The sequence below is a fragment of the Copadichromis virginalis genome, linkage group LG1 (genome assembly GCF_057382275.1).
Source record: "Copadichromis virginalis isolate Kocher_CV1m ecotype Utaka linkage group LG1, C_Virginalis_male_GT1.1, whole genome shotgun sequence".
Taxonomy (NCBI): domain Eukaryota; kingdom Metazoa; phylum Chordata; class Actinopteri; order Cichliformes; family Cichlidae; genus Copadichromis; species Copadichromis virginalis.
The window spans coordinates 41024768-41042597 of NC_140618.1; the positions used below are offsets into that span (position 1 = coordinate 41024768).

Genomic DNA, 17830 nt, shown 5'->3' on the forward strand with positions numbered 1-17830 from the left:
ACACTCCTCCACCATGTTTGACAGATTTAAATACATTGATGGTAACTATAATATTTGGACTGTGACATAATATAAAGACAGCAACAGCCTTTTTGTCTAATTTCATAATATGTTGAAACAGACGTGTTTAAGTAACAACTGTCATTTTCAGTTGAGTAATGAGTACTGGTTGAACAGCATGCCATATTAGGACAGAATTCAGCTGGCCTTTCTAACTATATAAGCCGAACACTTGTGTTTTCAGCAGGTATTTTCTCAGTCGGCTGCTCTTCTTCAGTAACCAGCCATGATCCTCCAGGCGGCTGTGCTCAGCGTGTTCTTGTGCTTCGCCCACACTTTTGTTATAGAGGTAAGCGTTGTAGTTAAGTATGCAGACGTAGATTTCCTCTCTGATTTGACCAAGATGTTTTATTTTGTTAAAATGGAATACAAGCTTTCTTCAAAACAAAACATAAGAACACAAAGAGAATACTTCTGTTTTTCATTTTATTAATTTATTGTATAAATTGGAATTTGCAATTTTAATCTTCAAGCATTTTTGAACTTGCAAACAAATCAAATACTAGTCCTTATAAACCCTTTTATCTTATTACAGGCACCTTTTAAAAAAAGTGTTGAAAACTCCGGTAAGACTTTGCTATTTTTTACATTTAGCACTTGTATGTCATCACACTATGAGATATGCTCTTATTCATGTTGATTTGTATTCATTTATTTATTTATTATAATTGGTCCATATTGGATTTGCCTGACTCCTTGACATGTCTTTGTGATGTTGTAACATGTGACCTTGTCCTTATAGAACAGTCAAACATATGTGCTTCATATTGAACAGGAAACAACACTGAGGGTGATGATTTCAGTATCTCGACACTGCTGGAGAAGGCTAATGCTAATCTTGGTATGTTCAACTTCACTTCAGTTCCTATTCATCAGTAGTAAATATACAGCTTTAGTAACAACATCCAGGGGCTAACCTTAAAAACTGAGTTGATGTGTTAATGAAACCATCGAAAGTACACGGAAAATACGTTTTTCTTTCCATACTTTACAGGAAAGAACTTGGATGAACCTCTGGTCATATTTGGAGACATAGCAGTGCCAACAGGTCTACAGAACGCTGATCCGTGTACGGCTCGAGGCTGTTTGTGGCCTAAAAACAATGGCAGAGTTGTTGTACCTTATGTAATCTCCGACCAGTACTGTAAGTCTAGATACATGGAAACATTCCTTTTTATTGAGCTTTCTGCTAATTTTTCAGGTTTAACTGAAAACTATTAGAATGATTTTCTCCGTCTGTAGGGTTTGTTTTGGGGTTTGTTTTTTTTTCCATTAGTGGGCAAAGCTGCTTCCCAAACCTTTTCCCTCTGAGATTCCACATTTTAGTGTCCTCTAAATACAAAGAGAAATCAACGGGTTCTCATCTCAGGGCTTCAAATACAGCTGTTTGGTCAAAAGACTAAACACTAAACAAGTATTTTAATGACATACAGAAAGGTTTTTGTGTACAGAGAATACAAAGAGTTTAAAAATACTACCAAGGAAACTGAAAAGGACAGTTTATTAAAAAAGGAATTAGTCAGTTACACATAAATTTCCTCCGATATATAAAAAAAAACAACCTAAATATACATCAATCTGTATCAGATAGATGTAATATAAAATTATATATAAAGCTTTGCCAAAGCTTAGCATGGAGACTGATACAAGATATTCAGTCGCAATTTTGAAGACCTTAATGTTGCAGATAAAATTGCTGTTTTCTCGGTTCTAATGCCTTTTTCCTTCCATTGTGCTTTTGGCTCAATCCAACCCAAGAGGCGCTCTTTAATTCAAAAGTGCAGGAACTAGTTAGAGGAAACTACAAATAAAATTTACACCTTCTTCCAGTGTCACAATCAAAAAAAATTTATTTATTTTTTTTGGCAAGTTTGACAAGTTTTCTCCAGGGAATTACCTGACAAAGCATCCAGAGTGCCACAGACATTACACTGGGGGTGTCTTGTTATTGAACCTATGATATATCCCAATATAATAACACTCAAAGTTAGTTATAGTTAAGATATGTAGATAAAATGGGACAGATGTATTTTACCCTGAAAATTTCTGTTAGCTATGCCACATCAAAGATACTGGGGGGGAGCAGTTCAATGTTATGACCAATCTTTACAAGCTTCAAGCCAACATAATGAAGAATATTTTATGCTTTCTATAAATTCATTAAAGTTGTACAAAAACATCAGCTGATTTTGAGGCAGTAACATAGATTTGATTGATTTATAGGCCAGTGTAAGTAGTAAGCAGTTACTCAGGAGTAGCAGCATTGTGCTCAGTCTTAGTTGAATATAATGCCACAACAAACTAGAACCACAATACATGTTTTTCTGTGAAGCCCGCAGGGAACGTGACGTCATCGAGCAAGGTCTGAGGTCATTTGAAGCAGCCACGTGCGTCAGCTTTAGGCCCCAGAGCGGAGAAAGAGACTTTCTGGACATTCAGTCTCGTGATGGGTAAGTCCAACACAAAGTAGGCATTTATACTTGAATTCTACAGGCAAACTTTTCATCTAACGCAGGATGTTCTGAGTGAGGAAGCTGTTTTACTGGTTTGTCATAAAATTTTTATTTACCGCTCTTTTTCAGGTGTTACTCTTTTGTTGGGCGTCGTGGGGGTGGCCAGATAGTGTCACTGAGTCGCCAGGGCTGTGTTTTCCACCAGATAGTCCAACACGAGGTGCTCCATGCCCTGGGCTTCGACCATGAACAGACGCGTTCAGACAGAGACCAACATGTACGCATCTTGCTAGAGAACGTCATCCCAGGTGGGTCACATGACAAACAACAGCCAGAAACAACAGTCAGAAAAAATCTTTAAGTGGTCAGGATGACAAAAAAAACTTCTACATAAATGACAGTTCATTTACCAACAGTAGAGCAATAATCATGTTTTTTTAGGATATTTCAAACAACCCAAAGTACAAACAATGTAGGGCAAAATGTGAAACATTCACAATAATCAAATCTGTCTGTGGAATTCTTTTATTTATTTATTAAATTTATTTATAAGTTTGAGACTAATCTATTTGAATTGGAAGAATGTTTTGTTCCTCTGTGCTTTTGAAAAAAAGATGTATGTATATGTGTGTGCAGCACGGTGGCACGATGGTTAGCACTGCTGCCGCACAGCAAGAAGGTCCTGAGTTCAATTCCACCATCAGGCCGGGGTCTTTCTGTGTGGAGTTTGCATGTTCTCCCCGTGTTTGCGTGGGTTCTCCGGGTACTCCGGCTTCCTCCCACCGTCCAAAGACATGCAGCTTGTGGGGATAGGTTAATTGGATAATCCAAATTGCCCATAGGTGTGAATGTGAGTGCGAATGGTTGTCTGTCCCTGTGTGTTGGCCCTGCGACAGACTGGCGACCTGTCCAGGGTGTACCCCGCCTCTCGCCCTATGACAGCTGGGATAGGCTCCAGCGCCCCCCGCGACCCTGAAAAGGATAAGTGGACGCGAATGGATGGATGGATATGTGTTGTATATTAGTCTTTTGACCTGCATTCCTTCACTCACCCCAACCTGTCACGGCGGATGGCGCCCCTCCCTGAGCCACTGTCGCCAGAGTGCTTGCTCAAAGGGGGTCATATGATTGTTGGGTTTTTCTCTGTATGTATTATTGGAGGGTCTACCTTTCAATATAAAGTGCCTTGTTATGCTTTGGTGCTGTATAAATAAAATTGAATTGAATATTAACAAAAAGTATTAAAGTTAACCAAGTAATTTTATTGTCCAAACCTGAGTAGTTTTTGTATATTAACCCTGTCATGCATGAATTATGACAAACTCAATCAGGATTTATTTTCTTAAGTATTTGTATTCATCTTTAGGCATGAAAAGATGAACACAAATAAATCCTGATTGAGTTTGTCATAATTCATGCATGACAGGGTTAAATAATAAAATTACAATGAAACATTTCATACATCTATTGTAACATTAAACGACCAGTGGGTGTGACACATCAGTGTGTAATGGTTTATTTTGCAAGTATACCATCAGCAGTGACACAAATACAAGAACACAGCCTTTAAATAGCTGTAAACTGTAGCAACCACCATGCGTGAAAGGGTTAACATAGGCAAACATTATTCAAAATGGAAGTCAGCAGCAAAAGAAGTCACACCTCTTAAGTGTAAAAGTAGCATCAAAATAAATGCACAAGTCACTATGTGGAAGCGCAAGGTGAAATGACTTACAACTGTCCCAGCCCTCCCATGTCCATATGGAGAGCTCTCTCTTTAAAGCTGGAAAGCTCTTGTGTCCATGGACACAAATCAATAGATTTCTTTGTTTTTGTGCAAAGGAAAAAAGTTACCCAGGTGCTCTCACACAGCTGTAGGGTGAACTGAACTTTTGTGACATTTTAATGCTCAGCCTGGAGTAAGAGACAAACATTGACTGAGTTGTTTGAACCCCCACAGGGATGGAGCATAACTTTAGGAAAATCAACACAAGGAACCTTGATACTCCCTATGACTACAACTCTGTTATGCACTATGGAAGGTAAGATATCAGTTCACTCCCTGAACATGCTTCAAATGTATATTTATTTAAAAATTATGTCATAATAACACAGTTTTATTTGACACAGTTTTATCTGTTTTCAGTCCTTTCATTTTCAAGATTTTAATTTTCTACATCCTGTGTACATGTGTGTTGTAATCAACTTCTCTTACCACACTGGCCATTGAGAAAACCAGTAATTCAAACCAGTATAAAGCTGTGGTAACCAATGAAACAGTTTACACATTGAGTGCTATAACAATAATAATAATAACAATAATAATGATGATAATTTTATTATCAGTAATAATATTGCAGCTGCCTACAACGCACACATTTATAGACAAAAGCCACATTAGCTCGTCACAGAGTGCTAGCTTGCTGCCTAACGAGCAAATGCTACATGATGGACAATAATGGCGTGCAGGACTTTGCCTTTGGGCTCTTTTTGGGCAGATGATAAACCTTGAAACATTTATATCCCATTCTGTTAAATGTCTGAAATGGCAATAAGGACTCTGTTTGGCAGAGTCAATTAGGTAATAATTAGGTAGATAATCCTCTTGACTGACCTTTCCCTGCTGCATTGCTCAAGCTGAAGCCCATATTATAATTTCATGTTTTTAGCCTTCTCTTTGTAGTTGTTATAATGACACTTGTTTGAGACTACAATCACAATTTGCCTTACTACTGTGTGTTTGCACCCCAGGTTTGCCTTCTCAAGAGACAGGGAGCCAACCATCGTTCCCATACCCGATGAGAATGTAGCCATTGGCAGAGCTACAGAGATGAGTGCCAATGACATCCTTCGAGTGAATCGCCTTTATACCTGCAGTATGTACCTCGTTTCTTTTCGTTTCTTTTTCTTTCCTTTTTTATAAAGAAAAAAGGAAGCTGGATTAACAGTTGGAAGGTCAGTGGTTCAGTTCTTGGCTACTCCACTCTAAATTCAATTAGTTTAATTCAATTTTATTTTTATAGCATCAAATCACAACAACAGTTGCCTCAAAGCACTTTATATTGTAAGGTAAAGACCTCCCTCCTGTCTTATAAACAAGTAAACAGAGGTCATGGCAGCCATCTGCTTCGACCGGATGGAGGTTGCAGGAAGTGAGTTTTAGTTTCTGCAGCACTTGGACAGTATTGGACAGTATTTACATATAAATAGTTATTGCACAGTGGTGGTTTATAGAGGGAATCCTTGGAATGTGGGTGGGACTGTGTTTATCAGTGCATGTGTGAGTTCTCTAAAAACTTTAGATAATATCTTTAAAATGATAGCGGCACAAACGAAAATTTTTGTAGCACAAACCAGCAGAAATGTAGCACAATTGATTGACACCAATTTTGTTTGATTTTGTTTGGAGTGGTTAGCACCAGAGTGTGAACAGACAGGAAGTCAGAACATCCAAGTCTGAGGCTCTCGATTTACTGGTGGATTTATGTCCCTGCTCTCACCTATGGTCACGAGCTTTGGGTAGTGACCGAAAGAATGAGATTGTGGATACAAGCGTCAGAAATGAGCTTCCTCCAAAGGGTGGCTGCCCTCTACCCTAGAGATAGGGTGAGGATTTCAGCCATCCGGGAGGGGTTCAGAGTAGAGCCGCTGCTCCTCCACATCGGACGAAGCCAGTTGAGGTTGTTCGGGCATCTGACAAGGATGCCTCCTGGGTGAGGTGTTCTGGGCATGTCCCACTGGGACAAGCCCTGGAGTAGACCCACTGGTGAGATAATATTACACTTGTAGTCAAGACCGCCTAATCCGAGACCAAGAAATAACCAAGTTAAGATGAGACAAAGACCGAGACAAAAAAAGTCTTTAAACTGCAGCCAGATGCTGTTTCGTTTACGGGTGTCAGGCATATTTATGTGTTTTTGCTTTCACACAGCCCTCCTCACCGCTGTCCACTATCTTACTCACTGAGAGGACAGACGCACGCTCCACGTGACTGTCGCGTCTCTCACCCTCTCTGTTTTTCACATAATGATATTATCCTATATCCTCGCATGTGATTGGCCGCAGTATGGAGGGATTGGAGCATAGCTGAGCCCCTGTGTGAGAGCCGAGCAGCTCTCACACAGGAATTTAAGGAAATTAGGTGAGGGTAGAAATGACTGAAAGATTATCAGGCTCTATTTTGAGTTTTGTTCAAAAAAGAATGACTTCATATAGGAAAAAAAAATCACATATGCAGGACACCTTAAACTATTTTTTTAATTAAGCAGCCAGGCAGAACAAAGTCGGGGCTGCATCAAACTGTCTGTATTTCTTAATTGCAAATGGCACCAAATTGTATTCAAACTGAGCCACACTTATGGAGCTCCACAATTCTGTTCCTGGTGTTTTGGTTGACATCTCCTGATGTTCCCATGTCACAGAAACAGGCTCTGTGTTTTGCCTTATATGCATCCACAGCTGTGCCACCAGTTTACTCACATGGACTCTACGAACCAATCAGAAGCTTCTTCAGCTCAGAATGGAATCGTCTGCAGTTTTCTTATTAATTAACAATAAACTTAGTGTATATGTACTCCTACATTTGATGAAAATGATAAAAATAGAAGCTCTGTCTCTCTTTATTCTGACATTTAACTAATTCGAAAGATATTTCAATATTTATTTATCTAAAACAGAAGTTTACTCTAAACTGATGTTTAACAGTAAAAAAAAGTTTTTATGTTTTTTCCATAAAGTGTAAACATCTGGTTTCAACTGTGAATATCCTGCTGTGTATTGAAATCCCTCTTGTTTTGCATAGATATACTGAACAACATCCAAAGCATAATATATAAAATAACATCTACCAGAGTTTTTTCTTTGAAAGAAGCTCCTTATGTCCATTGTTGTGTTCATCAGTACACAACTGAAACCGATTGAGAGGGTTTGTTTAGCCGTGGAGGGAAACAACTGAAAATATGAAATGAAAGCTAAGACTCTAAAAAATCAGCGTTGCTGTTCGGCTTTTTATTTGTCTATTTGTTGATTCACTCGAAGAGCAAGTAACGCAACCAAGTGATCAGTTTGATATCAATCTTTTGTGATACACCGTCATATTTACATTATTAGTTCAGTATGAATGATTTGCTTTGGTACCTGGTCAAACTTAAGCTCTCCTCTGTCTGCAGCAAACTCGCAGGCAGCAGCTTCTCGCTCATATGTGTGCTGTGCTCAGTCGCCTAGTGCCTGAGCTCGGATCATATCAAAATTAGGGGGAATTTACGACGGTGCGCTCTGTGCTTCGTGTAGAGATGGCACGATACCACTTTTTTATGTCCGATACCGATACCGATATCATAAATTTGGATATCTGCTGATACCGATATGAATCCGATATAGTGTTTTTTAATCAACAAAACTGTTTTTTAAAATATCTTGCTGCATTTTGTATAAGTTCATACTCAAGTTTAAAACAACAACTACACTAAAGCTATTCTGTTATACCTGTATGCAAAAAAAATATTTCATAGTTCAGCAATACTGATCAATCTAATAAACTTAGACCTACACCATCCTCCCTATTCTGGTATTTTAAAGAGTACTTAGCATAAATATTAAGCAACCTAACTAATAGGGTTCCAACTCCCAGCAACAACAAAAATAAATAAATAAAAAATAGGGAACCACCCCTCACGCTCCACCTCATGATGCTTAATCGACGTAATCAACCTTAATTTGATGCAGTGTGAAAAAAAATGCACAGAAATCAATTATTTTTCAAGAAATATTAAATAGATTCAACATCTTTCTTCAACAAAATTGCAGACTGCACAGATGGTACCTTCCCAAAGTAAAAAGTACTATAGCTTACTAGGGTATATATTAGACTTAATAGTTACTATATACAGTAATTGACTTCTATTCATTTTACATCAAATTAAAACTTTGGGTGTCAGATAATTATTTATTAAAAGCTCGACATTTTAAATGAGAATAAGAAAGAAAAGTATGTCTTTGTGCCCCCTTTTCCCTGTTAATGCCCTATCGGCCCCCCTGGCTAAACTTTGCTAGCTCCGCCCCTGCACAGTTACCAGCCGTCAGCTACATAGAAAAAGATCCTCGAGTAGAAAGTAATATTAAATACATTCTAACAACAGCTTATCAAGCTTAAACGTGCTGCTGTTGTTCAGCCGCTGGTTTCCTCTTTCTGGTGCAAAGTGGGCCAAAAACAAACAAGAGAGACGGACTCGCGACAGAAAAGCCGATCAGCTGATCATTTAAGCAGTTTCATGATTGAAGTAGCAGCCGGAGAGCGAGAGGCAGTCGCTTGTTAAGCTTAACGTGGGAATGCTTTACAAACATTCAGAGATGGACTTACACACTTGCTTTACTTCTCTCGGGGATAACTTTGTCGGAGATGAAATGCCAGGTTGCTAGCGAAGCTCCACATGCTATCCAGACCACCGACAGGTCCGGCATGCCACAGCCGCTCTATCACGTGATGCATACTGCTCCGAGTGCTAACGTTCTGAGGTGAGTTACGGCGTGTTGCAAGTTTTGCGAGGTGCTTTCGTGATATTTAATGGATCGGATTACATTTTTTATTTTTCTCCGATATCCGATCCAGTAATTTAGGTCAGTATCGGACCGATACCGATACGTGATATCGGATCGGTCCATCTCTAGCTTCGTGTGTTGTTTTTGTTTTATACAGTTGTCAGTCAGGCATCTAACTAACAAATTACACTCCAAAAGACCCCATGCTTCTGAAAAAATGACCCGGGCTTAAGCCCAGTAAGCCACCCCCCCGCTCCGCTGATGGTTGACTCCAAATCTCCCGAACACTATGTCGATTTGAGAATGCAAGACCGAAACAGCGAGACCAAGACCGAGACCAAAGTCAGTCGAGACCAAGACCACGTAAAAGTGGTCTCGAGACCAAGACCAGTCTCGAGACATCCAACTCTAGATAATATCTCTTGGGTGGTATGGGAACTCCTTGGTGTTCCCCTGGACAAGCTGGAGGAGGCAGCTAGGGCAGGGGTGGGCATTCTCAGTCCACGAGGGCCGGTGTCCCTGCAGGTTTTAGATCTCACCTTGGGTCAACACACCTGAATCACATGATTAGTTCGTTACCAGGCCTCTGAAGAACTTCAGGACAGGTTGAGGAGCTAATTTAGCCGTTTAAATCAGCTGTGTTGGTTCGAGGACACATCTAAAACCTGCAGGGACACCGGCCCTCGAAGCCTGGAGTTGCCCACCCCTGAGCTAGGGAGAGGGAGGTCTGGGCTTTTCTGCTTAGGTTGCTACCCGGCCCCAGAGAATCTGAAGAAAATGGATGGATGTATAGATGTTCCAGGTGTGTCGCCATGTGGGGAAAAATGCTTCAACACATGGTTGGGTTGGTAGTGTACCGGGGGCTTCTATTTAGGACTACGCTTCCTCCTCACCATCACTCAGCAATCATGTTTTCCCAACTGCTCGGGAAAATCCGATGGAAGAGAACTGACGGGGCCTCCGGAGCTACAAACAAGCTACATTTATAACAAGTATAGTTATTAGTAAAGTAGGCCAAGGGGTAACTAAACATCTGAGCAGGAAAGAGTAGGAGAGACAGGTGAAGAGCTAATGCTAAGCTAGCGAATCCCTAAAGACACAGTGACTGAACACTGTAAATATAATTAGTGGGTGATTCAACAGAGTGTGCTTTGGATAAAGCGCAGGAAGATTACACTATGAAATAAGACGTTATCTATAAGTTTTTAATTAAATTGGCTACACAGATAAGCAATGCAAAAATACCACTGTAAGATAGAACAGGAAGTGATACTCCAGACTGAGACAACACCAAGAAGTATTTTGAAATGACCTTGAGCAAGATACTGAACTCTGAGTCGCTATTGATAAATTTGTGCAAATGTGTGTCTGGTACTTAAGTATAAGAAAGAGCATTTACATGAATGTTTGTGCGACTGGCTAATAAGAATTTTGAGTGCTCAATTAGAGCACAAAAACACTGTATAAGTGCCAGTCTACTTGCCGTTTTTCTGCACCACCTTTAGTTTCCAAACCTACTACTGCACCCATTTGTGCTTAAAGGTTGAGAGGTTTTCAAAATTCAAACAAAATGTAACTGTACTATGAAGCTGTCTCCTCCTCAAATAATAATTATATAAATAGAAAAAGTTGGGACAAGCACAAAAACCTGGAATCCTGTTAACAAACAAGCAGAAAAACCAACGTCACTGGGGTAAAACGTGTTTGAAGATCAAATATGTACACAAAACTGACATTGGGTGATGCAAAATGGAGGGAAGAGGAAGCAATTTCTGTTTGGTATTATTGTCTATAGATAATAATATGCTTCAGAATATCATAACCATGAGAGCATGCTTATTTAATTATCTGCTTTGTGTGCTGAAGACCTTAAATTCTTTCAACCTATCTGCTCAGCCCCCGGCTTACTTTTCTACCTCCACTAGTTTCACAGAACAATCATGGAGACTAGTAAACACCAACATAGATATAGTACATCAAACTGTTCATCAAACTCAGATGTTCATGTGGTGTCTTAAAGAAATGCAGCAGCGTTTAAAGATTTCTCTCTGTTTGTTGTTTGACAGGCTCAAATGTGCCCATACCTGTGCAAAGGAACAAGTTGTTCTAGAAAAAGTAAGTAAATAAGCTCGGATGTTTTCGAATTTTGTTTACTTCATTATAATAGAAAATCATGTTCCTATACATTTATTTTACCAATTAAAGCTTTGTCAGGATAACTTTAGTGGAAACATTTGGTTTAAAACAAAAAACAATGAAATGTCATATATTTTAATTGATCAGGGTCAGAAGCATGTAGCTGGGATGAGTGAAAGGCATATAAACCAGAACACCAGACGAACACATCTCCTCAATTTACAGCCTGTGTTTGTGATTTTTTTGTGCAGATACTACATATGTGTAACATCTTCTTTCTGTTTCCACAGACAACCAAGAGATGGGAGAGATTGATGCAGCTTGAATTTTATGCTTTTCAAATTTGCCTGAAATAGCTTTGTTTAAAATGAGAAATGAAAATGTATCATTGTCTATACTTTTCACCTGTCCGTTGACTTAATCCCAATCACGCTTGTGTAATTGCTAGTCAGCTGTATGAAATACTAAAAAATGAACAAAAATAAACATTCATTTTCATTTCTAGTAAGTTTGTTTCTTTATTCCACAAATCCTACAAGTCTACAGGTCAAAAATACACATTTAACAAGTAAAGATATGAACTCAGTCTTGTACTAGTATTTTCCTGACAAAAAGATATAAAACCAAAGGTTAATCTACTTAAGTAACAGTCAAACAGAGTGGAAATGGCTTTCAGTGAGAAAAACAATATTATTTTCCCAGTATTACTCTCCTCAAAGTAAGAGTAAGGCCAGTCAAAAGAGTAAGTGAAATGCACACCGCCTTCGCTCCATGTTGCTTTACTGTTGACTGAACTGCTAACTTGGGGTTTGCTCTCTCTGTTAGTACAAGAATTAATAATTGATCAACAAATTGATTTACTCTGACTTACAGAAACCTGGTTGCAGCAGGATGATTATATTAGTTTAAATAAATCAACCACCAATCATCAATCAAATGTGTTATGTACTGCTGTACTTTATTCACAATGAGTAAATAAGAATTTCATTAAAATGACTTTATTTTGGACTGTCACTTTAATTTTGTTTATACAGTACCAAATCCAAACAACAGTCGCCTCATGGTGCTTTATGTTTAAGATAAAGACCCTACAATAAACCCCAACAGTAAGATGAGCCCCTGTTAACAAGCACCTGGAGTCGGTGTGGAGGAAGAACTCCATTTTAACAGGAAGAAACCTCCAGCAGACCACGGCTTAGGGAGTGACAGCCAGTTTGAGGGGAGGACAAAGGGCAGAGAGGCAAATATTAACTTCATGTGGCCTACAGATTAGCTCGACAACAGTGCATAGAGGGCTTCATGGAATGGGTTTATATGGCCAAGCAGCTGCATCCAAGCCTTACAACATCAAGTGCAACACAAAACATCAGATGCAGTGTTGTAAAGCATCATTGTGAGGGGCGCTTTTTGTTAGGAGCTGGGCTCTGTCTTAGATCCAGTGAACTAGTGTTGGTGTGAGGGTCTTGGGGTTTGGGGTCTGGGATGCAGGGGGCCTGCAAGGAGTATGGAGCACCAGTGCCCGGAGTCGCCAGTTTCATGGTTTGGTCTCTCCATGCGCAGGGGGGGTCCACGCCTCCTCGGATGCACTATCATGTGGAGCGAGCTGGCCCATGTTGGGAGGTACGATCTGCGCTTTAGGGAATCTCAGGAACCTCAAGGACCTTTGGGGGAAGCAAAATCCCACACCTAAGCAGCAGGCGTGGGGCATTTTGGGTAGGTTAGGGGCAGCTTGTCTTGTCCTTTCTTTGTGTGTGGATAACTGGCATGGGATGCAGCACATGGAAATCTGCAGCAGTGCAAGGCTGTTGTTACAGCCCTTCTAGGTAAACACAGTTCAAGTGCTGCAGTAGAGAAAACCTGACAAAATTGCACGGCAAAAAAAAAAGAAATAAATAGAGAGCAACTTTCCCCTGGCTGCTACACACCTATCTTTCATTAAAAAATGTAAACCATTATGTGACTCACAATTCAAATCATGTAATTTTATTTATAGAAAATAACATTTTTATTTCTTTAAATAAAGAAAGTTTTAACAAAGCTAACACAATAGCTCGATGATAAGCATAAACTTGTTGCCGTCACATTACGCAGCACATTTTAGGAGAGCTGGTCTGGGAGTTTGCCTTCTGTCGGATGAACTCTGGATAACAAACCAGAAGAGGAAAACAGAGAAAAGAAAAAAAAGTAGACACATTCCAGTGAACAAACAGAAAAACAGTCTTACGGCATTATTGGTCTTTCTGTGGAGAAATATTGTTAACTAATATTGTATGACTGTTAAAACTGACAAATAGTCTGACCAGTGAAAGGAAGTGACCTCCCTGATTAGCTCACCTGCCAAATCTGTCCGGGAGATTTCCACCAACCCCTCATAGAGGCCTTTGGTAGGGTTTTCTCCAGCTACGAGCACTCCATGAAGCCAGATTAACAGCATCCGGTGACCATGATCTTTGAAGCTTTTCTTACCTTCAATTTAGATTTATATCAAGCATTATCCATCTGAACTTTTAGTTAAACACAGTCACTGTAGACAGTTCTTATACCATCAGAACATTTATAGAATCACAGTAACTAACTAGTTCATATAGTCCACTGGGTCTGTATTGTAACCACAGACCAGCGTTAAGCAAGCGAGGTACTTGGCCAGTAAGCAAAGCTGAATGACATCCTGATATCTTACATTTTAAGTGCTCCAACAAAATGAAACAATATTTTATTTTATATAATTTAATATTTTATTTAAAGTTCAACTTTAAATTAAAAAAAAGGTTCAACAGGTTAAAAGTCAAATAGAGTTTAAAAGCAAGGTGTCAAAGATCTGGCATTTGGAATTAAAGAAAAAAGCTGTGCCCAGAATGTAACTCTTGCAACAGTGTACAAAAGCTGAAAAACTTATTACAATCCATGTTGCAAACTGCTGTCATCTTGGAGAGACTGCTCTTGGTTGGAGGACCAATCTACCCAAAGAGAAAGATTAGCAATTATATCCAACTATGTCCAACAAGGACAAGTGTGGGTTTGGATGGACGGAGGTACAGTATCTACCATTCAGGAGGAGGGCAATCTGGTGGGCAGTTTAGCCAAGTTATTGGCCAGTAGTTGGATGGGACCGGCCCCTTCTTGGGATCCTTGGGGATCAGGACAGCCTTCGGTTAGACATTCCGGGTGGGTCTCAACCATTAGCACCTGGTTCATTTGTGCTGCAGGATGCTAATGGAGTTAGCTTGTTAGCTTCCCTATCCAGTAGGTGTTAAACATGGCAGGGAATGGTGCTGTCCAATCCCTCTGCTTGACATGTCTGCCACTGTGATGGTTACTGGATCCTTTCAGGGAGGTTGTTGCAGTCTGCTCTTAGATCCACTAGGCACTGAGCATTTCTGTTATGTGTTGCATCCTTCTTACATATACTCTTCAGTATTGCTCTGTCTCCAGCGTTGGCGGGGCTGTTCTCATTTTGTTCTGCTGCCATTCAGACTATACTTTGGGTAGTTCAGTGGAGAACATCTGGTTTATTCTCCTGGCTTTTATCTCTCTGGTTAACCAAGATTCAGGTATCAGGTATAGGCAGTTGTAGTTGTGCTTCAGGTCATCATTATAAGACAAGATATTGTATGATAATAGACGTTTTTCTACAAAAAAGTGATGTTGTAAAAAAACCAAAAGAAAAACAACACCATCTGCTCTCTGAAATATTAAGGATTAAGCATCCATTTACTCATGTCAGACTATCCATATATTCTAAATAGATCTGTAGTTCATTTGTTGTAGTAGAATTGTAGAAAGAATTCTTGATCTGGGTTAAAATTGACCTAGACCAGAGTTAATCACCTCAGGTACTCAGAATGCTGTAGAGTGAATCAGTCAGTGCCAAATTTGAGAATTTATTTTCAATAAAATCACTGGACCCATGAAACAGTGCTTCTATGGTTCTGGACATTACAGGCCTTATATTACAGTTTTTCAAACTTGTATGATTTCCTGTGTAAAGATTTATATATATATATATATATGAAAAAACCCAACAAGTACAAAAAAGGTAATAAAAATAGCAATAAAACTGTCAATAATTTTTTTAGGAACTCAGCACTGCTCACCTGTCCACTGTTGTTCTATAGCTTGTATATGTGCTTCACTAAAGTCCCAATGCTGAGCGAGAATCTTCCACTCCCCATAACACAGATGCTTTGTGGCGAGGGTCCATAAGACAGAACGGAAGTGCTGTGTCTCTGGCTGATGGTCCTGTTTGAAGCTCAGAGGTCTTCTTACCTGCTCACATCCCCCGTGATCCTGAATTCAACAGGGAGAAAGTTTTGTGAGTCGTTCGAAGTTAAAAGGATGTTATCACGTTTTATGCATATGATGTACAAAGAAAACAAACTCTCAGTACCTCTTGCTTTTAAAACTAGCACAAAGAATTTACAAGATACTTAGCTGGTTTGTTAAATACCTTCTCCAGGAACAAAAGGCAGTACACAGCTGTTTTACACCTTAAGCTTCACACTCCCTTGCTACCTCCAAAAGTCATTTCCTTCTAAACCTAATACGTGGTTTTGTCATCTAGCAAGAACTGCAATCAAGCATTTGCAATAACTAATAAAAAAAGCACTTGGGACAATTGTGTTGGTGACAGCTTTTGTTATAATATCAATAATATTCATATGAATATGGGATACTGTTACATGTTTGCACAGACTTTTGTGGAATATGGAGACACTCCTGGCATTATATGAGCAAAGTGAGACTCATTTTTTAGGGTTGGTGGAGATGAGTGTGAAGATCCAAACAATCCCTGTCAGTGATGGAGAAGCTTTGATGAAAATATTTGGTAAAAAGTTCACCAGCATGAAGGAAATGAAGTTTCAAACTTTCCTTAGGAGGAGCCCAGCACGCCTGCTTAAAGAAAAGTGAGTGTGGCGATGTGGATGCTTGCAGCGACTGCTGTATAGAGGCCATCCTGCTACACATGAAACACATCAGAGTCATAACTGTTATTTTAGTCACGTGTTTGTTTATTATCCTTATTGTTTTATCTGGGACTGTTTGCAGACATCTCAGAGAGAGGAGACAGCAGCATCTGAACAGAGACTCAAACCAGCAACCTGCAGCTCCCTGCTTGGCTGCTCCAGTTTTCTCCTCACTCATGTTGCCCACCAGTGATTTCTAGCTGCCCACCCACACAGCAGGCTAGAATATGCGCTGAGCCTCAGCACCCAATACTTGGACATGTTTTCTTTATTAAATAATGAACCAGACCCCAAAAGTAAACAGCTGTTATTGCTAGGCAACGGGAGCAGCCTTTGGCGATGCAGCACCTGACATTCCTGACCATGTGGGCGGAGCATGCATGAAATGGAATGTTCAGTAGAACTGTGCAACACAAGCACTTAGTTCCAGCATGTTTCATTGTATCCAGACACAGCTAGAGACACATCTACAGCAGCATCTCTGTGCAGGACAAACGACAGTTGACGAAGAAACATCGAAAACTTCACTTCACTCCTCTACAAAACGTTGGCTCCTTTGTTTAAAAGGCCAAAATGAATCGAGGGAGAACAAGAAGAGGATCAGCGAGTGCTTCACCTCACAATTCAGTACAGCTGATTAACCTGCAAGAAGAACTTCAAATGATACAGGCTGAAAATATCAAATTAAAAGAAGAGGCAGAAAAATCAAGAGGAGAAGCTAAAGATTCACAGTTTGAAACTGATGTAGTATTGCAGGAATTACTGCATGTGGGTCTCAAACTTAAAGGAGAGAAAATGGGAAAACAACAGGCAGAAAAGGAGAATGAAAAGATGAAGAAAGAACTGTTGGAAGCTCAAAAAGCATTGGAGGAAGAGAAAAGCACAGCACAAGAAGCCAACAATAAATATCAAACTGCAAAGAAGGAGGCAGGAAATGTGATGCAGGAATTACAGGAGGTGCAGGAAGCTTTTGGAGAGGGAAAAAGGAAAATGCAGTTGGCAACTCAAGAAGCTGCAAATGTAACAGCTGAAGCTGAAACACTAAGGAAGGAATTACTGCATGTAAAGCAACAACTTGAAGAGGAGAAAAGACGTAAAGATGAGGCAGAAAATGAGATTGAAAATTTGAAGAAAGAATTGTTGGAAGCTCAAAAAGTGTTGGAGGAAGAGAAAATTAAAATACAGGAAGCAAAGAAAGAAATGGAAGATACAAAGAGTCACAATGAAAACATGAAGAAGGAACTGATGAAAGTGCAAGAAGAACTTGCAGAAGAGAAAATTGAGGTGAAGGTATTCAAGAAAGAAATGACGGTGACCAAGAAAGACTGCAAAGACGCACTGAAAGAAATGCGAAAGCACAAAAAGGAAGCTAAAGAGCTCCTCAAACACAAAGGGAAACTGGCCAAACAGCAGCTGAAAGAAAAATTTAAACATGCCGAGGAGCAGCTCAACAAGACCTTAAACGAACTGAAGGCAAAAGAAAAAGAAAAGCAAGCTGAGGACAGGAGGGGATTCTGGAGCAGACTGCTGAGAAAGAACTGACTCAGCAGCATCAATAGTTTCTTCCTCCTAATGTTAAAATCTCCACCTTTCTTTCAGCCCATCCTTCTTCTTGGGACGTTTGCTTGTTTTTTAAAAACTGAAACACACAAATAAAATTGCCATAACTTGACCTCATGT

At 39.7% G+C, this 17830-nt stretch overlaps 2 protein-coding genes across 3 annotated transcripts in view; one reads left to right on the forward strand and one right to left on the reverse strand.

The window, feature by feature from the left end:
- The first annotated feature begins 233 nt into the window (after window positions 1–233).
- LOC146719312 (hatching enzyme 1.2-like) lies at window positions 234–11690 on the forward strand. Its single transcript, XM_085463306.1, has 10 exons — window positions 234–349; window positions 596–626; window positions 836–901; window positions 1055–1204; window positions 2393–2510; window positions 2643–2821; window positions 4474–4555; window positions 5265–5389; window positions 11117–11165; window positions 11477–11690. The coding sequence occupies exons 1-9, from the start codon at window positions 287–289 to the stop codon at window positions 11158–11160; spliced, it is 858 nt and encodes a 285-aa protein (XP_085319432.1). The 5' UTR covers window positions 234–286; the 3' UTR covers window positions 11161–11165; window positions 11477–11690.
- A 430-nt stretch (window positions 11691–12120) lies between these two features.
- Window positions 12121–17830, reverse strand: part of ankdd1a (ankyrin repeat and death domain containing 1A) — a 35692-nt gene continuing 29982 nt past the window's right edge. For both annotated transcript variants that reach the window (XM_085463287.1, XM_085463293.1), the window contains 3 exons: window positions 15281–15473; window positions 13521–13652; window positions 12121–13326 (listed from right to left, as the gene is read on the reverse strand). In XM_085463287.1, coding sequence (XP_085319413.1) covers window positions 13265–13326; window positions 13521–13652; window positions 15281–15473 — 387 coding nt within the window. In that variant the 3' untranslated portion in view covers window positions 12121–13264. The remainder of the gene's footprint in view (window positions 13327–13520; window positions 13653–15280; window positions 15474–17830) is intronic.

Excerpts from the sequence above, each read along its gene's own strand:
- LOC146719312 (XM_085463306.1), top strand. The coding sequence starts at position 287 with ATGATCCTCCAGGCGGCTGTGCTCAGCGTGTTCTTGTGCTTCGCCCAC. Across the intron at positions 350-595 it reads CCCACACTTTTGTTATAGAG|GCACCTTTTAAAAAAAGTGT; the intron begins GTAAGCGTTGTA and ends ATCTTATTACAG. Across the intron at positions 4,556-5,264 it reads TCTGTTATGCACTATGGAAG|GTTTGCCTTCTCAAGAGACA; the intron begins GTAAGATATCAG and ends TTTGCACCCCAG.